Below are 15,298 nucleotides of genomic sequence, written 5' to 3' on the forward strand. Positions count from 1 at the left end.
TAGAGAAAAGGTGAAGCTCTCAATGTCTCTTGATTTAGTGTAATGTCAGCAGTGGTAAAAAGAAATAAAAACAAAAGGCAGTTGAATTTAATGTAAGATCGCCACAGTTTTGAAAAAAAAGACAAAAATTGACCTACAAACCCATTATTTATTCAGATTGTTTGCATTTTTTTTCCAAAACTAAAGAGCCACAATGAAGAGATCAAATGTGGTTCCAGAGGCTCAGGTTGCAGACCCCCGTTCTAGAAGCTGTTTCTCGGTCGTCTGAATGAAGGATCGGCAGCGTCAGTACTGAAGAAGCTTGGAGTAGTAGCAAAACACCGTGTAGATCAACCTTAACGTCCAGAATCCTGCATAACCGGAGCTATGTGAATATCTTTAGTGTCCAGATGGTTGGGATGATTGTGTTGTCTTTCAGGACTTGTGGCAGTTTGGGAGGGATTGTGGTACATGAGAACATGCATTTCTCAGCTTCTTTAGGCGGCACATTCTTTTGTTTTGACGCTGCTGCCATTTTTTCATGGCAGACTCTAAGCTGGTTGCAATGTCAGTAAAAAAAAAAAGTGCAGTGGGTAAACTGAAATGACCGTTCTGTCCTGTGATGAACTGACGTCCCGTGCAGGGTGTACCTTTCTTCTATAGTGAGGGCTGGGACGAGCTCCAGCAAAGACACCTTACTCTGGGCAGGATCAAGTCAGCATAGAAAATGAGCAGTTAGTTAAACTAGTTTGGGGTTTTAAAAATGAAGTCCAGTGTATTTCCTAAGTAAGGATTTGCTCTGGGAGTTGTGTAATTGTTTTTTATCGACCTTTTTGTGTATGTGGTGAATCAGTGGATGCAGTTGAATGAGATTCTGCTCACAAGGATATCAGATATTGCTTTGACTCCAGCAATAAGATAAATATGATTATTTTTATATTATTGTTCACAAAAAACTATACATTTAAAGCCTAAAACATGACAGCGACAGAAATCTTTGTGTCCCATTTGAAGAGGAACCTCTGACTGTTTCATAACTGTCACTCATAGAATTAGATTTACAGATTTTATAACCTTTTTTAGACAATGGGTCCTCTGTACGGTAGCTTTTATGCAATGATTAGTAACACTACGCAACAGTTGTTGCTATGTCCCCTGATCATGATATTAAATTTATGTAGACCAAGCTGCAGCTATCGCTTTCAGTACCAACACTCTGCTTTCATCTGCCTTTAGGGCACATGTTCCTGATGGCCTCCCTGCCAGCCATGGACGCTGTGACTGACTCGTGCCCGGCGGTGCACCAAAATGGGACGGCTCATCGCGAACCTCCAGACGCACGACCAGCTGCTGCCGTTTTGAGGATTCGTTTCTATCCCAGCAGCCAGGAAGATGACGGCCACAGCTTTCTCAGCTACCCACCTGGGGACTATGTGGCTGAGGAGCTGTGTATAGATGCAGCCAAGGAGTGCAGTGAGTACTTCAACTGCATAAAGCAGTCCATTTGTGGCTTTTGTTTCTTTGTAGATAATGTTATCAAGGAGCCACAGTAAAACCACCTGGCAAAAAATGGTTAAATTAAAAGTAAAAAACATATAAATGGTGGCTTTTTTGTCCTTTTTTTGTCATTGTGGGAGTCGATTCAAATGTGAGAATAGTAATGTAAAACAGGGTTATGTAGGGGGGACTAGACTCACCTACTGTATGTGTTTGATGATAAACCAAAGCCCAACTGACATTTTAGACAATCTTTATCTACCCTTTTTTTTCACTGGTGTTTGGACTAAAAACAGTTCGTTTTCTGAATACCACCTCAGACACTGCACTATTTTACTTTCACCACTGAAGAAAAACATTTAGTCACTTTGTTTCATGTCAAAATCTTTTTGGGGGCACCAAAGTGGTCGCTTCTTTCAAAGCTTAAGAGCTTTTTTTCTCCCCTCTTTTTGAACGCTGCAGAAATATCCCCGCTGTACTTCAGCCTGTTTGGCCTTTTTAGAGAACATGACCGCCTGTGGTTTCCACCCAGCTACATCTTCCACCTCGACGACTCTGCTGCTGAAGAGTTGTATTTTAGAATACGGTATAAAGTTTATTATTTCACTTTTTACTGTTTTAATTAAAAAATGTGAACTTGTTCTTGACTTTTTCTGATTTGTATTGCCACAGGTATTATTTTCCTGGCTGGTACAGTAATGGAGCATCCAGGTCTTATAGATATGGGGTCAAAAAGGGATCAGAAAGTCCTGTCCTCGATGACTCTGTAATGTCCTACCTCTTCTATCAGGTGAGCACATTTAATATCACTGAATCTGTTTTGCTAAACAAGCAAAAAAAAAAAGCTTTGCATGTATGTCTGAAAGTGGTTTAACAGAAAGGTATTGGTACTTTTGAGTTTTTGTCCAACGTAAAAAAGCAGAGGAAAAAGTACAGACATCATGGCAGTGAGTGGGGAAATACCAGCGCAGACTGTCAGAAAGAAGGAAATAAAGCATCTTATGTGCGTTCAACCCTTTGTGTTCTCCCAAGACTTCATTTGTGCTGCCATTTCCCTCACATTTAAATATTTCCTGTCTTTGTTTGAGCCTTTTAGGGCTGCTTTAAGGCGGTGGATGTCTGAATGGTTCAGTCACTGACCCCGCACAACAGGAGCTTTTTTACACTTCTAACATTTGGAGGAGTGCTAATTTATTAGCAACATTTAGATTAATGTTAAATAATTGGTTACATTTTAATCCTCTGCTTAAAGCCTACAAAGATGTTAATATATGATCCTTTCTACAATGTCCGTTTGTTCTGAAAGCCGTAAAAGTAAAGCCAACTCTTAAAAAGTTAAACAGTAGGCAAGGCTGGTTTGTTTGTGTAGCACAAGTCAAACAGAAAGTAATTCAAAAAGCCTTTAAAAAAATTAAAAGAAATCATCTTTGAAAGTTCAGCCAGGGGTTTTCTTCATTGGCGCCGTTTGTAGAAAACCTGGATCTCAAATGTCAGGCTGTGTTAAATTCCAACGCTCGTATAAAGTTTTACAAAAATGCCTGGCATTGAGATTATAAATACATATTAAAGTTTGTGACACTTTTGTCCGATGATGATGATTTACTTTAAAAAAAATGGGTTTTCACACTTATTTTAAGCAAATTCCTCTGTAAGAATATATGGGACCAAAATAGCAACAAAGTAGATTATATCACTTAAAGCAAATAAACGATGAATAGGTGACAGAAATGACGAGCCATCTGTGATTTAGGCCCAGAGGAAGGCAAATCATTGAACGAGTTTTAGAGAATCATCCACTCTTATTGGCTCAGGAGTACACATCAATAAACAAAACAGAAGTGTTGTATTTACGTCACTACGGTAAAACCTCAATTTAGTGGGTTGTATAGTTTATAGATCTTTCTACTGATTGCTTCATTTGGCAATGGAGGCCATGCAATTATGATGCTTTTCCCTACTTTGATCATTTTCAATGTTTAAAAAATTACCATAATGTGTTAATTACTGATAACATTTTCCAAGGGAAAAATCTTATTAGAAATGTGTCATTTAGAAAGGAAAAGTTTTCCTTTATTTTTTTAATAAGCAAACAAGAAATGCTTGGGCAAAATGTAAGTGAAACCATAGTTGTCTTTTCTTAGAATATAAAAAAAGGCCCATTTGTAGGTGAATTGTCTGTTCAAAAGCTGTGTTTAAGATTTTATTGATAACTAAAATGAGGCTTTTTTTTTTTCAAATGGAATTTGAGTTAAGCTCGACTTAATAGTGTAGTGAGGGTCTACTCCACTTTCCCAGTTTGAGTAAACAGATTACTCAGTGGTGGTTTGCTTCCCGTTTGTCAGATGTTTTCAGACTGCAGCTTTCTGCTACGCCTGTTCCTGCATAGTTTGTGGTCATGCCTCTGTTGGCACACGTATTTTGTGTTTATAGTTTGTGCTCGTGACGGCAAACTACTTTTCCAACAATTGGTTGGCACATTATCATATCCAAAAATTTGAGCCATATTTTTACTGAAGAATCTTTGCTTTTTAAACTCCGATGGTTGTCTGTGTGGTTGGTTGTGATCTGACAATGATGTTAGATTTCAAGTCCTGCTGTTGCACTTTATAAAATGTATATTTCTTTAAAATGGAGCCAAATTACCTGAGTTGGAAGCCATGTTCCCGCCATGGCCTCCAAAAGTTTGCCTAGTTTATTTGCAGAAAAGAAAAACTTGATTTATTCATTCAATTATTGACCTGACATTTTTTTATTTATTCTTCAATGTCACATAGTGTTTTTTGTGACTTTCTGTTTTTTTTCATTCATTTTAAATGGGCTAAATCATGCTTTTCTTAAGCGTTATAGAGTAAATTATATTCATATATATATATATATGATAATACATTTCCTTCGGCACACTAAAGAACACATTTTTTAAATGGAATATGAGTTATTTTCACAGTTCAATTTCCTACCCAAAAGTAAGACGACTCGATCTCTGAGGCATCGCCTTTTGTGGGTGCCGCCCATTTCATGACGTCAACCCACAGCTGGTCTCTGCACTAGGTCTGCGCCCACGAAAACAAACAACATCAGGATTTTTGCAAAGATGGGCGTGCATATTGTGTAGCCTTACAAAAGCGTTTTGCAGATCACCGTTAGCTCTGCAGAGAAAGCGTGTTAGTTGGGGGGGCGGTGCTGGTAGGGCAGACTCTTCCTGGAAGGGGCGGTTCCTCACTAACTACCTCGCGATGTGAGAACCCACTTGTTTTAATGGATTGATAGGGGCTGGTGTTCACAGAGCAGGGTTTTAGAAGAATGTGTGAATAAAAATACCATTTTGGGGTACTTTTTGTGAGGATTGAACCATAAAAGCTCAAAAAGTTGATTTTGCATGATGTAGGCCCTAATTGATTTGGAATAATAAAGCTTCTTCTGTAAATTTCTGCATACTTAATCAGTATTTGCATTTCCAACGCTGCTGGCAGACTGTAGTTCACCTTTTTGATTGTAGTTTATGCATTCAAACATTTCTCTGTTGGAAGTTTGAGCTGGCCTTTCCAGTTCCTTCTATGCAATGAGCCATGATGTTAACAACCCTCTTGTTTAGAAAAAGCTTTTACATCTTTTTGAACTTAAAGGCTCCTTATCTTAAAAAATGTCATCATACAATGTGGTTTGGCAGCGTTTGATTGATTTCCTTTGTTTTGGGAACTGATAGTTTAGACGGCGAAGGCATGCAGGAAACATGGTTGGGTCATGACACACCATTGTTCTAGCTGCCATCGTTATGACAGGTGTGCAGTCATCTCATATGACACACACAGAGAAACTTTGGCTCCTTTAAAAAGAAGATTTCGTATTTCTGAAAAAACCTTAAGCAGTGAGATAAAGGGAAACCCATTCAGTTATCCGGCCACCCCACTGCTTCGCTTTAGAAAACGGAATGCTTTCCTTATTTCAGCTTTACAGACAAGAAGATGTCAAGTTTATTGTTAAACAGGAAATACAAGGTTTGGAGATGCATTATTTTATATTATTTATTTTATAAAAAAATAAAGCATATAGATTGTTAGCAATACTGAGTCAATTTTAGTTGCTTCAAAATGTTCCACGTTGGTCAATATGTCTTCATAAAATTCCTACAATCCAACCAGAGTGATCTGTCTGAACCAAGTTTTGGTAATTGGATGAACCTACACGATCATAAAAAACATTTGGAAATAACGTTCTAATAATGTTCCATTTGTAATTCATTTATGTGGGAAAACAACAGTGGGCTGAACTTTGTGAAACTAAAATGGGAGTGGAATTACCATTTATTCATTATATACTTGTGTGTTCGTACACTTATTTAATTTACACTTGAATATCTTGCAAAAAATACAAGGAATCTGGAAAACTTCACCTGCACTGTTCAGTCTCCAGGTATTGAAGTTTTGGTCATCGAATCGTTCAAAATGAACCAATATAGACTATGTATCGTATCATCAACCCCAAATTTTGATGTGAATCGAATCGTTGTTAAAATAAATGTTTAAACCCCTATTTAAAATCAAGTGTCGACTGTCAGCAATCTACAATTCCTCATGCAGACAAGAAAAGAAAGACAAAAATACTTTTTTAAAATGTTGACTATATAAATTTCATTTCCGTTTAAGCAGTTTCAGCCCAAATATTGTTTTTAAAGTATGTTTGCATAGTGCAATGAAAAATCAAAACGTTTCACCTACAATAAAAACCTTAGTCAATGTAGTAAAATATGTACGGTACAAGCCAGTGATGAGACTGAAGCTGAACTCTGTGTGAGCTGAGTGTAAAGACATATGATTTCTAAATCCTCTGACTGCCCAGTTTTACCATTTTTGTGACTGTTGTCACAAGTGCTATATTATTATTATTATTTTATTATTATTATCAAGAGCAGGGTATCAAAAGCATTGTGTATAAGTTGGATAAATCAAATGATCCTTGCATTACTCCTTAAAAATGAAACATTAAGCTGAAGTGGTTGTAATGTAGGTGACTCGTACTAAGGTCAAAATAAGATTTAAGATGAACTTTGCATGACCTGGGGATTATGTGGATTTATTCCTTTGGAAATCCGCTCTTGCAGCATTAGATAGCCTAAAAGCTAGAAAAAAACACAGCTGGAGGAGATCATTTAAGCTCAGTGTGTTTCCTCCCATTAAGACAGTTTGACTTCAGTCTGGGCAAAATTTTACTTTAACTTTTTCAAAGATACATTTCATTAATTTTCAGTTTGAGCTAAACTGGATTTGAGATGTTGTTGGGTTCTTTATCTCTTTAATTGTTTGCATATCTCGTAAATCAGTTTGGTTGTAAGTAATATAAATCAGTCGGTTTTGAGACATTGTGATTCTGCATGTCAGTGTTTTCACTCAATGTTCTCATCATCCCTAAACATAACCTAAACAAAGCAAAAAGATCTGGTGTTATCCTGCAGTTGTGCTGTGTTTTGTGTTCACACTGACTCATTAAAGTCAAAACGAGTAGCAAACATGACGTCAAACGGACGGGAGGGAAGCATTTTCATTGGTTCGTTGTAATGAACAACTTTCTTGCATCATATCTGTGTAGCTGTAGGGAACAATGAAAACAAAGCCGGTTCCATTGACTGCAATTGTATTTCACCAAGTATGAACTGCTTTCTTCTCTTAAAGTCACGAAGACTTAAGATACCAACAAAGTCGTTTCCCGGTGAATTAAAAGGAACATTTTGATAAAAGATCAAATCAGTGGGCCAAAAATGTATATTGCAGTTACAGATTCTGCAAATTTTCATCTTTAAAAGAAGAGAGGTCTGTAATTTTCAGGTACACTGCAACTCTGAGACAGAATGTGAAAAAGAATGTAGTAAATCACTTAAATAATTTCTTTATATTATGCTGCAGAAAATGGGCATTTAGCTGCTATAAACAAGCAAGACTTATTGTCCTTACAGACCTATTGAAACTAACACAGGAGTGAGGTGATTTCTTCTGCTAGTTCCTGCTAACCATCTAGCTGCTGCATTCTGAACAAGCTGGAGACTTCTTAGGACATGCTGCTAAAAAGAGTTACAGTAATCCAGCCTCGACGTAACAAATGCATGGATGAGTTTTTCAGCATCACTCTTAGAAAGTATATTTCTGATCTTAGCAATATTCCACAGGTAAAAAAAAAGGCAGTTCTACACTCCTGAGATATGTAAGCCTTAAATGATAAATCCTGGTCAAATAAAACCCCAAGGTTTCTAACTGTGGAATTGGGGGCTATACTTATGCCATCCAGGGAGACTATCTGAGCAGACAGAGCATCTCTGAGGTTTTTAGGACCCAGTATAATGACCTCACTTTTTTCTGGGTTCAAGGGGAGGTAATTAATTTTCATCCAGGTCTTGATGTCTCTGATGCAGGCGTTCAGTTTATCTATAATTTAATTCTGGTCACGTTTAATGGATAAATACAACTGCGTATCATCTGCATTAAAATGACAATTAATGCTCTTTTTCCTGATTATGTTTCCTAGGGGGAGCATATAAAGCATAAACAGGATGGGTCCTAAAACTGAGCCCTGTGGGACTCCATAGTTAACTCGAGTGCACTGACTGGAATGTCCATTTACATTAACGGATAGGTACCTATCAGATATGTAGGATTCAAACCACTGGTGGGCAGATCCTCTGATCCCGATGTCATGCTCTAACCTTTGGAGTAAAATACTGTAGTTGATAGTGTCAAAGGCTGCACTGAGGTCTAACAGGACAAGAATAGAAAGTAGTCCCTTTTCTGAGGCCAATAACAAGTCATTAGAGACTCTAAAGGCCCGTACACACCGGGACGAATTTCGCGCACGATATTCGCCGACGTTTAACGCCTCGTGATTAAACAAAGGGCACCAATGTGAGTGTGCACGCCGACGCGAAAAAACGCCACGCGTAAAAGCGTCCTTTTAAAATAACGCCTCGGGTTTGTTTTTTTGGTTTGACGCGCTGCGTCAAAAACTATACGACCAATGAGAATGGCGCGTTTGCACACGTGTCTGGAGCTTCTGAATTTACAGTAAAACACAACTTGGGGGCGCTCAAACACAAAACTGTCTTGCTGAGCACATCACGGCGAAGAAGATATACACCAAGTAGCATCTACACTGCCGCGAAAAAATAAGACAAAGAAAATGCACTCACTGACGGACATTCTAAAATATCCCCGAAAACGCTCATGATACATTTTCAGCTCTTGTACCAGTCGATAAAACTCCCCATGTTCTTCTCTTCTCGTAACTATGGGATGTACCCAAAATCGACGTCTTTTCCGGCGTCTTTCATCATTCAACAGAACAATAATTTCTTCATTTTAAATTTAATTAATTTATTCATGTAAACCAATCTATCGTTCACACTGTTATATTTATATTGTTGTTTTTGTGCAATATATGACGAAGAATCCTTGAATAAAAAAATCAAGACAAACTTTTTCATCTGAAAGTCAAGTGAAACGAAAAATCTGTTTACTTTGTTGTCTTGAGCAGGGACCTTTACATTTGATGCTAGTCAACATTAAACATCTATTTTAAATGTAATAACATGTATAAGACCTAAATAAAGTATGCATGTAAAGTTTCTACACGTTTGGTGTGTTATTGCATCTCTGTTTTTGAAAATGTTCTTTTTTTTTAAAAAAAAAGCTACTTTCTGCTTTCATTTTTTTTCCACAGTGGAGGAATGATTTTGTCAATGGCTTGGTAAAGATTTCCAACTCCCACGAAATGCAGGAAGAGTGCCTTGGAATGGCTGTTTTAGACATGACGAGAACTGCTAAGGAGAAACAGACGTCTCCTTTAGAGATCTATGACACTATGAGGTAACTTCCACAAAAAGCACATTTAAAATGGTGATTTCTTTTTTCAAATGAATTCTTTGCTAATAGCTGTTTTTTGTGGAAATGTCAAAGAAAATGTTAGATCCTGTTCATGAGAAAATATTTGCTTTTCCAATTTAAATTTAAAAAAAAGTTTTTTTTTTTTAAAAACTCTTAAATCAGGAGTTTTCCATGCTGACACTATTTCTAAAAATGTCATGCATACAACTTGATGGTTTAATTTGTAAAATCCTAATCACCACAAATACAAAAAATGCCTCTTTTTTGTCTTTTTTTTCTGTAGTTATAAATCTTTTTTGCCAAAAGATATCCGAGCTCAAATCCAGGACTGCAGCTTCTTGACACGTAAGCGAATCCGCTTCCGCTTCAAGCGCTTCATCCAGCAGTTCAGTCACTGCCGGACAACCGTCTGGGATCTGAAGTTGAAGTACCTCATTAGCATCGAATCCCTGGAGAAGGCTTTCTACACTGAGACCTTCCAGGTCAGAGAGCCATCCAGCGGGCAGCTCATCGTACAGGTCGCAGCCAACACTGGAATACAGTGGTGTCGAGAGAAGTTAAAAGACGCTGACGAGGTTAGTGCCATTCATTTTTATTTTAGTTGACTTACTATTACTCAGAAACATAAGCAGATTCTTACAACCAATAGAACTGTCAGAAAGTCTCTAGCTGTCTTTGAATGCTACTAAAAATGTTCTTTTTAATTGAAAATAAGTTTATTTTGAAACCAATGTAGTCCTTTTTTGAATTTATTTTAATTGTGTTTTTAATGTTTCCAATTTGTTCTTTTTCCTTGTTCAGGAGCTGCAGACATTGTGTGATTTTCCAGATATCACAGATATTGGCATCAAACAAGCCAGCAAAGATGGCACCTCAGAAAGCCGAACGGTCACCCTCAACAAGCAAGATGGCAAGAATCTGGTAATTCTCATCCAAACTCTTTTCCGTTCTCACTTGAAATTAAAATGCTGCTCCTTCTTTTTTCTCACTGTCTTCGGGTTCTACTCTGCAGGAGCTTGAGTTCTCCAGCCTGCCTGAAGCCCTCTCCTTTGTATCCCTCGTTGATGGCTATTACAGACTAACAACGGATGCATATCACTACCTTTGTAAAGAAGTGGCGCCTCCCAGGCTTATTGAAGCTCTGTCTGCACATTGCCATGGCCCCATTTCGTAAGTGAACATACTTTTTTTTTTTGTTGTTGTTGAAAGAATAGTTAACTTATCTCAAACAAAATCAGTCATTTTTTTCCCTTTCAGGTTGTTAAATTATTAAGACTTCAAACTGATCTTTTGTACATTAAAAAGAATATATTTTTGTTTGTTTTATGCTGATGTGAAACACACACCTCATCCACTGTAGGCAGTGTGTGCAGCTCTCTTTTTGTGTAAAGTAAAAAATCTCTGTAAACCCATGCTGAAAAATTGCACAAAAAGACCTTGATAAAAATATCAATTTTTTTCCCTTTTTAGTCTTAAACAGTGAAGACCGTCATTTTTATGCTGCATTCACATGGGACGCGATTCGCGCATCAAACTTGCATCTGCTGCTCTTTTTACTGCTTGACGCCTCGGCCACGGAGCAGCCGCCAACCTTTTCCTGGACCTCATTCGTTGTCACATCAGGGAAAACATGGAGGATGTGGAGCGAGTAGCTTGGCTTGACATGTTTTGGAGAGCTCTACTGAGGCGTCAGCAAGCACATCGGCGTGTCTGGGTTCACCAGATCCTTCGGTCTCTCCGGTTACACTTCCCTCCTGCAGCGAGAACTTCGCCTAAGTTACAGCAATTTTAAACATTGCTGCCACCTGTCTGTGGCCCAGTTTAAGCATTAACCCGCTGGGGAAAAAAACAAGAAAAAAAATTGGGGGGTCTTTTTTATTATTGTCCCAACGAAAATAAGATGCACATCATAATCCCATGGAGCTGGACCGGTCGTGGCCGCTATGACTGCACCCGCTCTCCATCTGCTGGGCAGTCCCGCGCCCACGGGCTAACATAGCAAACACCGGACTCTGGGTACCAGGCAGCGCTCGCTTGATCCTCTCTTTCTGCTCGATCACTCGCAATGCTGAGACTAGTTACTGTTGGGTGAAGGCGGGATACAGGTCACCAGGGATTGGGAGTGCTTCCAGATTCTAGTTGGCTCATCCGTGCTCCTGTACCTGACCGTGTACCTCGTCTCTGGCTTGCCCCTACTCCTGCTCCTACACCTGGCTGTGGATCCTGTCTCCAGCTCGTCTTGTGCCCCCAGCCGTTCCTTTAACTTCACCTGGATGAAGATCAGTTGTAGGGTTAGATAAGCTAATTCTCTGTAAGAGTTCTTGTACATCGCCTGTTCGTCCTGGGGGAGGATCCCTCCTTCATGTGGGCACCCCTGAGGTGAATTCTATGCATTTATGATCCTTTTTGATTTTATGTTTACCTTACAAGACTTTCAAAGCCCGCTGAGACGACTGTTGTGAATTTGGGCTATTTAAATAAAATAAAATTGAATTGAACCAGCCTGTCACAGAGCCCAGGGAGCTGCAGCTAGTGAACGCCAGAGCGGGCTCGATTACTGTCGACCCGTCAGCAGCCCCAGTGGTATGAGAAGATGGATGCAAGATCAGGACGCATGACCTCCGATCGCAGTGATACAATGAATTAACATTGAAACTCGACGCCCCTCTCGCACGAATCTCCTCCGGGGTGAATGCAGCATTACACAAGACCTAAACACTGATGCTTCATCAAAGATGTGTTTTTTTATTTCAAACTTCTTTTGGAATACAAGTTCTAGCTAAACTGATTTTTTTATTTCATCTGATTTTTTTTTTATATTTATAGAGATTGCTCATAAAAGAACATAAATCAACCTACTTTATATTTACCTAATCACTTTATTTGGTAAATATACATGTACACTTTAGTTAGCCCGAGACAGAGCTATTACGCAACTCAAAGTACAGGAAGTGTGTATTGGCATGTGGTTAACAAATGCTAACAATGGAACATCTCACCCATGTAGCATAAAATAAATCGTCATTTTACTGCTTAATATTGGGATTTTCACTTAAAAAACAAAAAAACACTGCTGCGCCCAAATTTCGGCCAATCAGATCAACCAGAAACGTTAGCGCCCCCAAGTGACCCCCCCACCCCCCCATGAATACAGGAGAGCTTAGTCAGAGCTTAACACTCGCTATGTTGTCTTTGCGCTAAGTTATCTTTGCGCTTGTTCAATTATTGAAGCGCCATAAACTATATACGCTTAACAATAAGCCAGATTTTTGCAGATGTTGGCATATGGTTAACAAAATCAGTTTATTAGTTATTGAACATGCAGTGATGCAGGCAAATATTCTAATTGTTTTCAGACAAAAAGAAATCCTCGTGCAGCATAGTTCGTTCCATGTGTCTTTTAATGTTGATTCACACTGGAAACATGATTGAAAATAATGTTTTCTATAATTTGTGAGTAAAAATAGTCAACGTTTTACTTTACATAAAATAGATATTTTCCCAAAATTCTTAATATATATCAGTTTTTCATTGATATTGTCTGAGGAAAATTAAATTCCTTTGACTTCGGCTGTTAAATTTGCTTGTTTATCTAAATTTACAGGCTTTTGGCTTGACAACCCCTGTTAAAGAATGTTTATAAAAACACATTTTTCAAGTAGAATTAGCGACCTTTTTTAATGAAATAAAAAGAATAAGCTGCAGAAAAAACTGATATTGGTTCATTCCAAATGACACCTTTGCACAAAATGTTTAAACAAAGCATTTAGAGTCCTTATAGTGCAACAAGAGTTGCTTCGGCTCCATAAAGGTGATGACGAGGTCTGTATTAGATGACCGGCAAAACCAAAAAACAATCGCTTCTTCCAGAGACGAGACCTTCAGCAGACGCACACATTCTGAAAATATACATGGCTTTAGTGACGACCAACCCTGCAGCCTTTTACTAACATACAAGAAAATTATGAATAAGCAATGCGCATCAAGACAGTCTGTGATCCAGACACCCAAACTTCCAATTGATGAGATTTGTTGCCCACTAGAAGCAGTTTACGTGCAAACATACCACAGTTTACACAACAGCTGTGCCTGTATTTGCAGAGTTAAGAACAAGGTTCGAAGCTAACGAAAACATGTTGCAGATGGCCGTCCGTCCTTGTTGTGATACATACGTAGTTACGCAGGTCCCGCACAAAGACGACTAAAGAAGATGCTGGTCATTTTCTTCTGGTAGCAGCATTTTGGAACACAGCCTGAAAGAATTGGCTTGTCAGAAAATGCTGTTATCCACCGCAGGATTAACACCGATTCAGGAAAGACAGATGGTAAAAAGGAAATTAGCTTTAACATTAGCACGTCTTTTTACTATAGTTTCTGTTCCTGATTAGGCACCATTTGTCCACTTTTTGCAACAACAAAAAAAGTTGTAAAATGCACAAGACATCAAGCATGAAAAAAAAACCCTAATTTCATTCGTATGTCTTCCCCAAGTCTTTTTAAGCAATATAACATGTGAGGTAAATGTTTTTACATCGTGAGAAGTGACTCAGCCTGTTTTTAACAGCTGGCCATTGATCCCGCAGTTTACAGGTGTGCCAGCAGGTAACACAACATTCTTCTGTCTCTGTCATGTTTCCTGTCTTTGCAGAATGGAGTTTGCAGTAAACCGGCTTCAGAAGTGTGGAAACAAACATGGGCTGTACATTTTGAGATGCAGCCCTAAAGATTACAACAAATATTTTCTGACATTCCCTCTAGAGGTGAGAATGAGTCACCAGCAGTGGCTCTTCTATATCTGGTCATGTTCTTTTATCCAAAGCTGTGAACTTTGGTCAGGTCTGTTGGGTGCTAATTTTCTTTTTGGGAGTCAGCTTTTAGTTTTTTTGTTTTGTTTTGTTTTTTTATATTGTAGCTGTCCATGTGAAGTTGAAATTCTCGTTGTACAACTTTGGAATCACAGACAACCAGTTTGTAGGGCCAGAGCGAGTATCCAAGTACTTTGATATTCGCAATTTGTTCCCAAGAATACTAGTACAAATATTGCTGATGTTATGAGATTACAGATTTGCAATCTTTATTAAACTAATGGAGTGTAGTAAAAAATACACTTCAGACATTAAAATTAACGCTCTAAAATGCAGAATAATGTTGGGTTTTTAAGTACATGAACTAAACAAACATGCGCTATTTTGACTGGAAGTAAATAAACCTTCAAAATAAAGTTTTGGTCAAACTTCTCATTTTTAAAGTAAAGTTATCGAGTGTTTTTTCATTGATAAAAGAAAAGAGACTAAAGTGCTTTTTACTGAAATAAAAATAATGAATCGATTTGAATAAAAAAATTGAATGAAAAACATGATGAAATACAATTTAGGAATATTGTGAAAATCTTGTGATCAATCTGTGTCTTCATTAACTATTTACTTGTCATCAATCTACTGGAACTGTAATCAGCATAGCTTCTAGGATAGAAAAAAATGTGGAGAACATTTACAGGATTTGTTGATAAATAATCCAAAACAATTGTGATGTTTATGTTTTGTTTACTGCTGAAGCTAACCAGGAAGTTGACAAAAAATAACCTTTGAGTGTCTTTTATCTATTATCTTTTTGTTCTGATCTCCTGTCCTAAATAAAGGTATAAATGAAGTTAATTTAATACTTATTTAGTTTATTTTTTTTTTGGTTTTGATTAGTGAATCGAATTGGATCACCGCCCATTTCCAGTTTCAGGGCTATGATGTCATGCAGAAGTCAACAGAAAGTTGGTTTAGAGCAGGGGTCTGCAACCTTTGGTGCTAAAAGAGCCATTTGGCCCAGTTTCTTACAGAGCCAAACCCAATGAAGGACACAAGTCTTACCTCAACATTTAGAAAAATACACTATTTAGGCTTTTTTTTTACCATTTAGCCATTAATTTATCAAATGTAGCTTTTAAATATTTACAATAATTGAAT

At 37.9% G+C, this 15,298-nt stretch overlaps 1 protein-coding gene across 2 annotated transcripts in view; it reads left to right on the plus strand.

The window, feature by feature from the left end:
- The window catches only part of LOC101168468 (tyrosine-protein kinase JAK2), a 37,524-nt gene that overhangs the window by 4,223 nt on the left and 18,003 nt on the right, over positions 1–15,298 (plus strand). For both annotated transcript variants that reach the window (XM_004072082.4, XM_020705715.2), the window contains exons 2-9: positions 1,216–1,452; positions 1,939–2,062; positions 2,149–2,266; positions 9,178–9,323; positions 9,625–9,916; positions 10,143–10,262; positions 10,354–10,511; positions 13,990–14,101. In XM_004072082.4, coding sequence (XP_004072130.1) covers positions 1,221–1,452; positions 1,939–2,062; positions 2,149–2,266; positions 9,178–9,323; positions 9,625–9,916; positions 10,143–10,262; positions 10,354–10,511; positions 13,990–14,101 — 1,302 coding nt within the window. In that variant the 5' untranslated portion in view covers positions 1,216–1,220. The remainder of the gene's footprint in view (positions 1–1,215; positions 1,453–1,938; positions 2,063–2,148; positions 2,267–9,177; positions 9,324–9,624; positions 9,917–10,142; positions 10,263–10,353; positions 10,512–13,989; positions 14,102–15,298) is intronic.

This window comes from Oryzias latipes, chromosome 9 (assembly GCF_002234675.1).
Source record: "Oryzias latipes chromosome 9, ASM223467v1".
NCBI lineage: Eukaryota > Metazoa > Chordata > Actinopteri > Beloniformes > Adrianichthyidae > Oryzias > Oryzias latipes.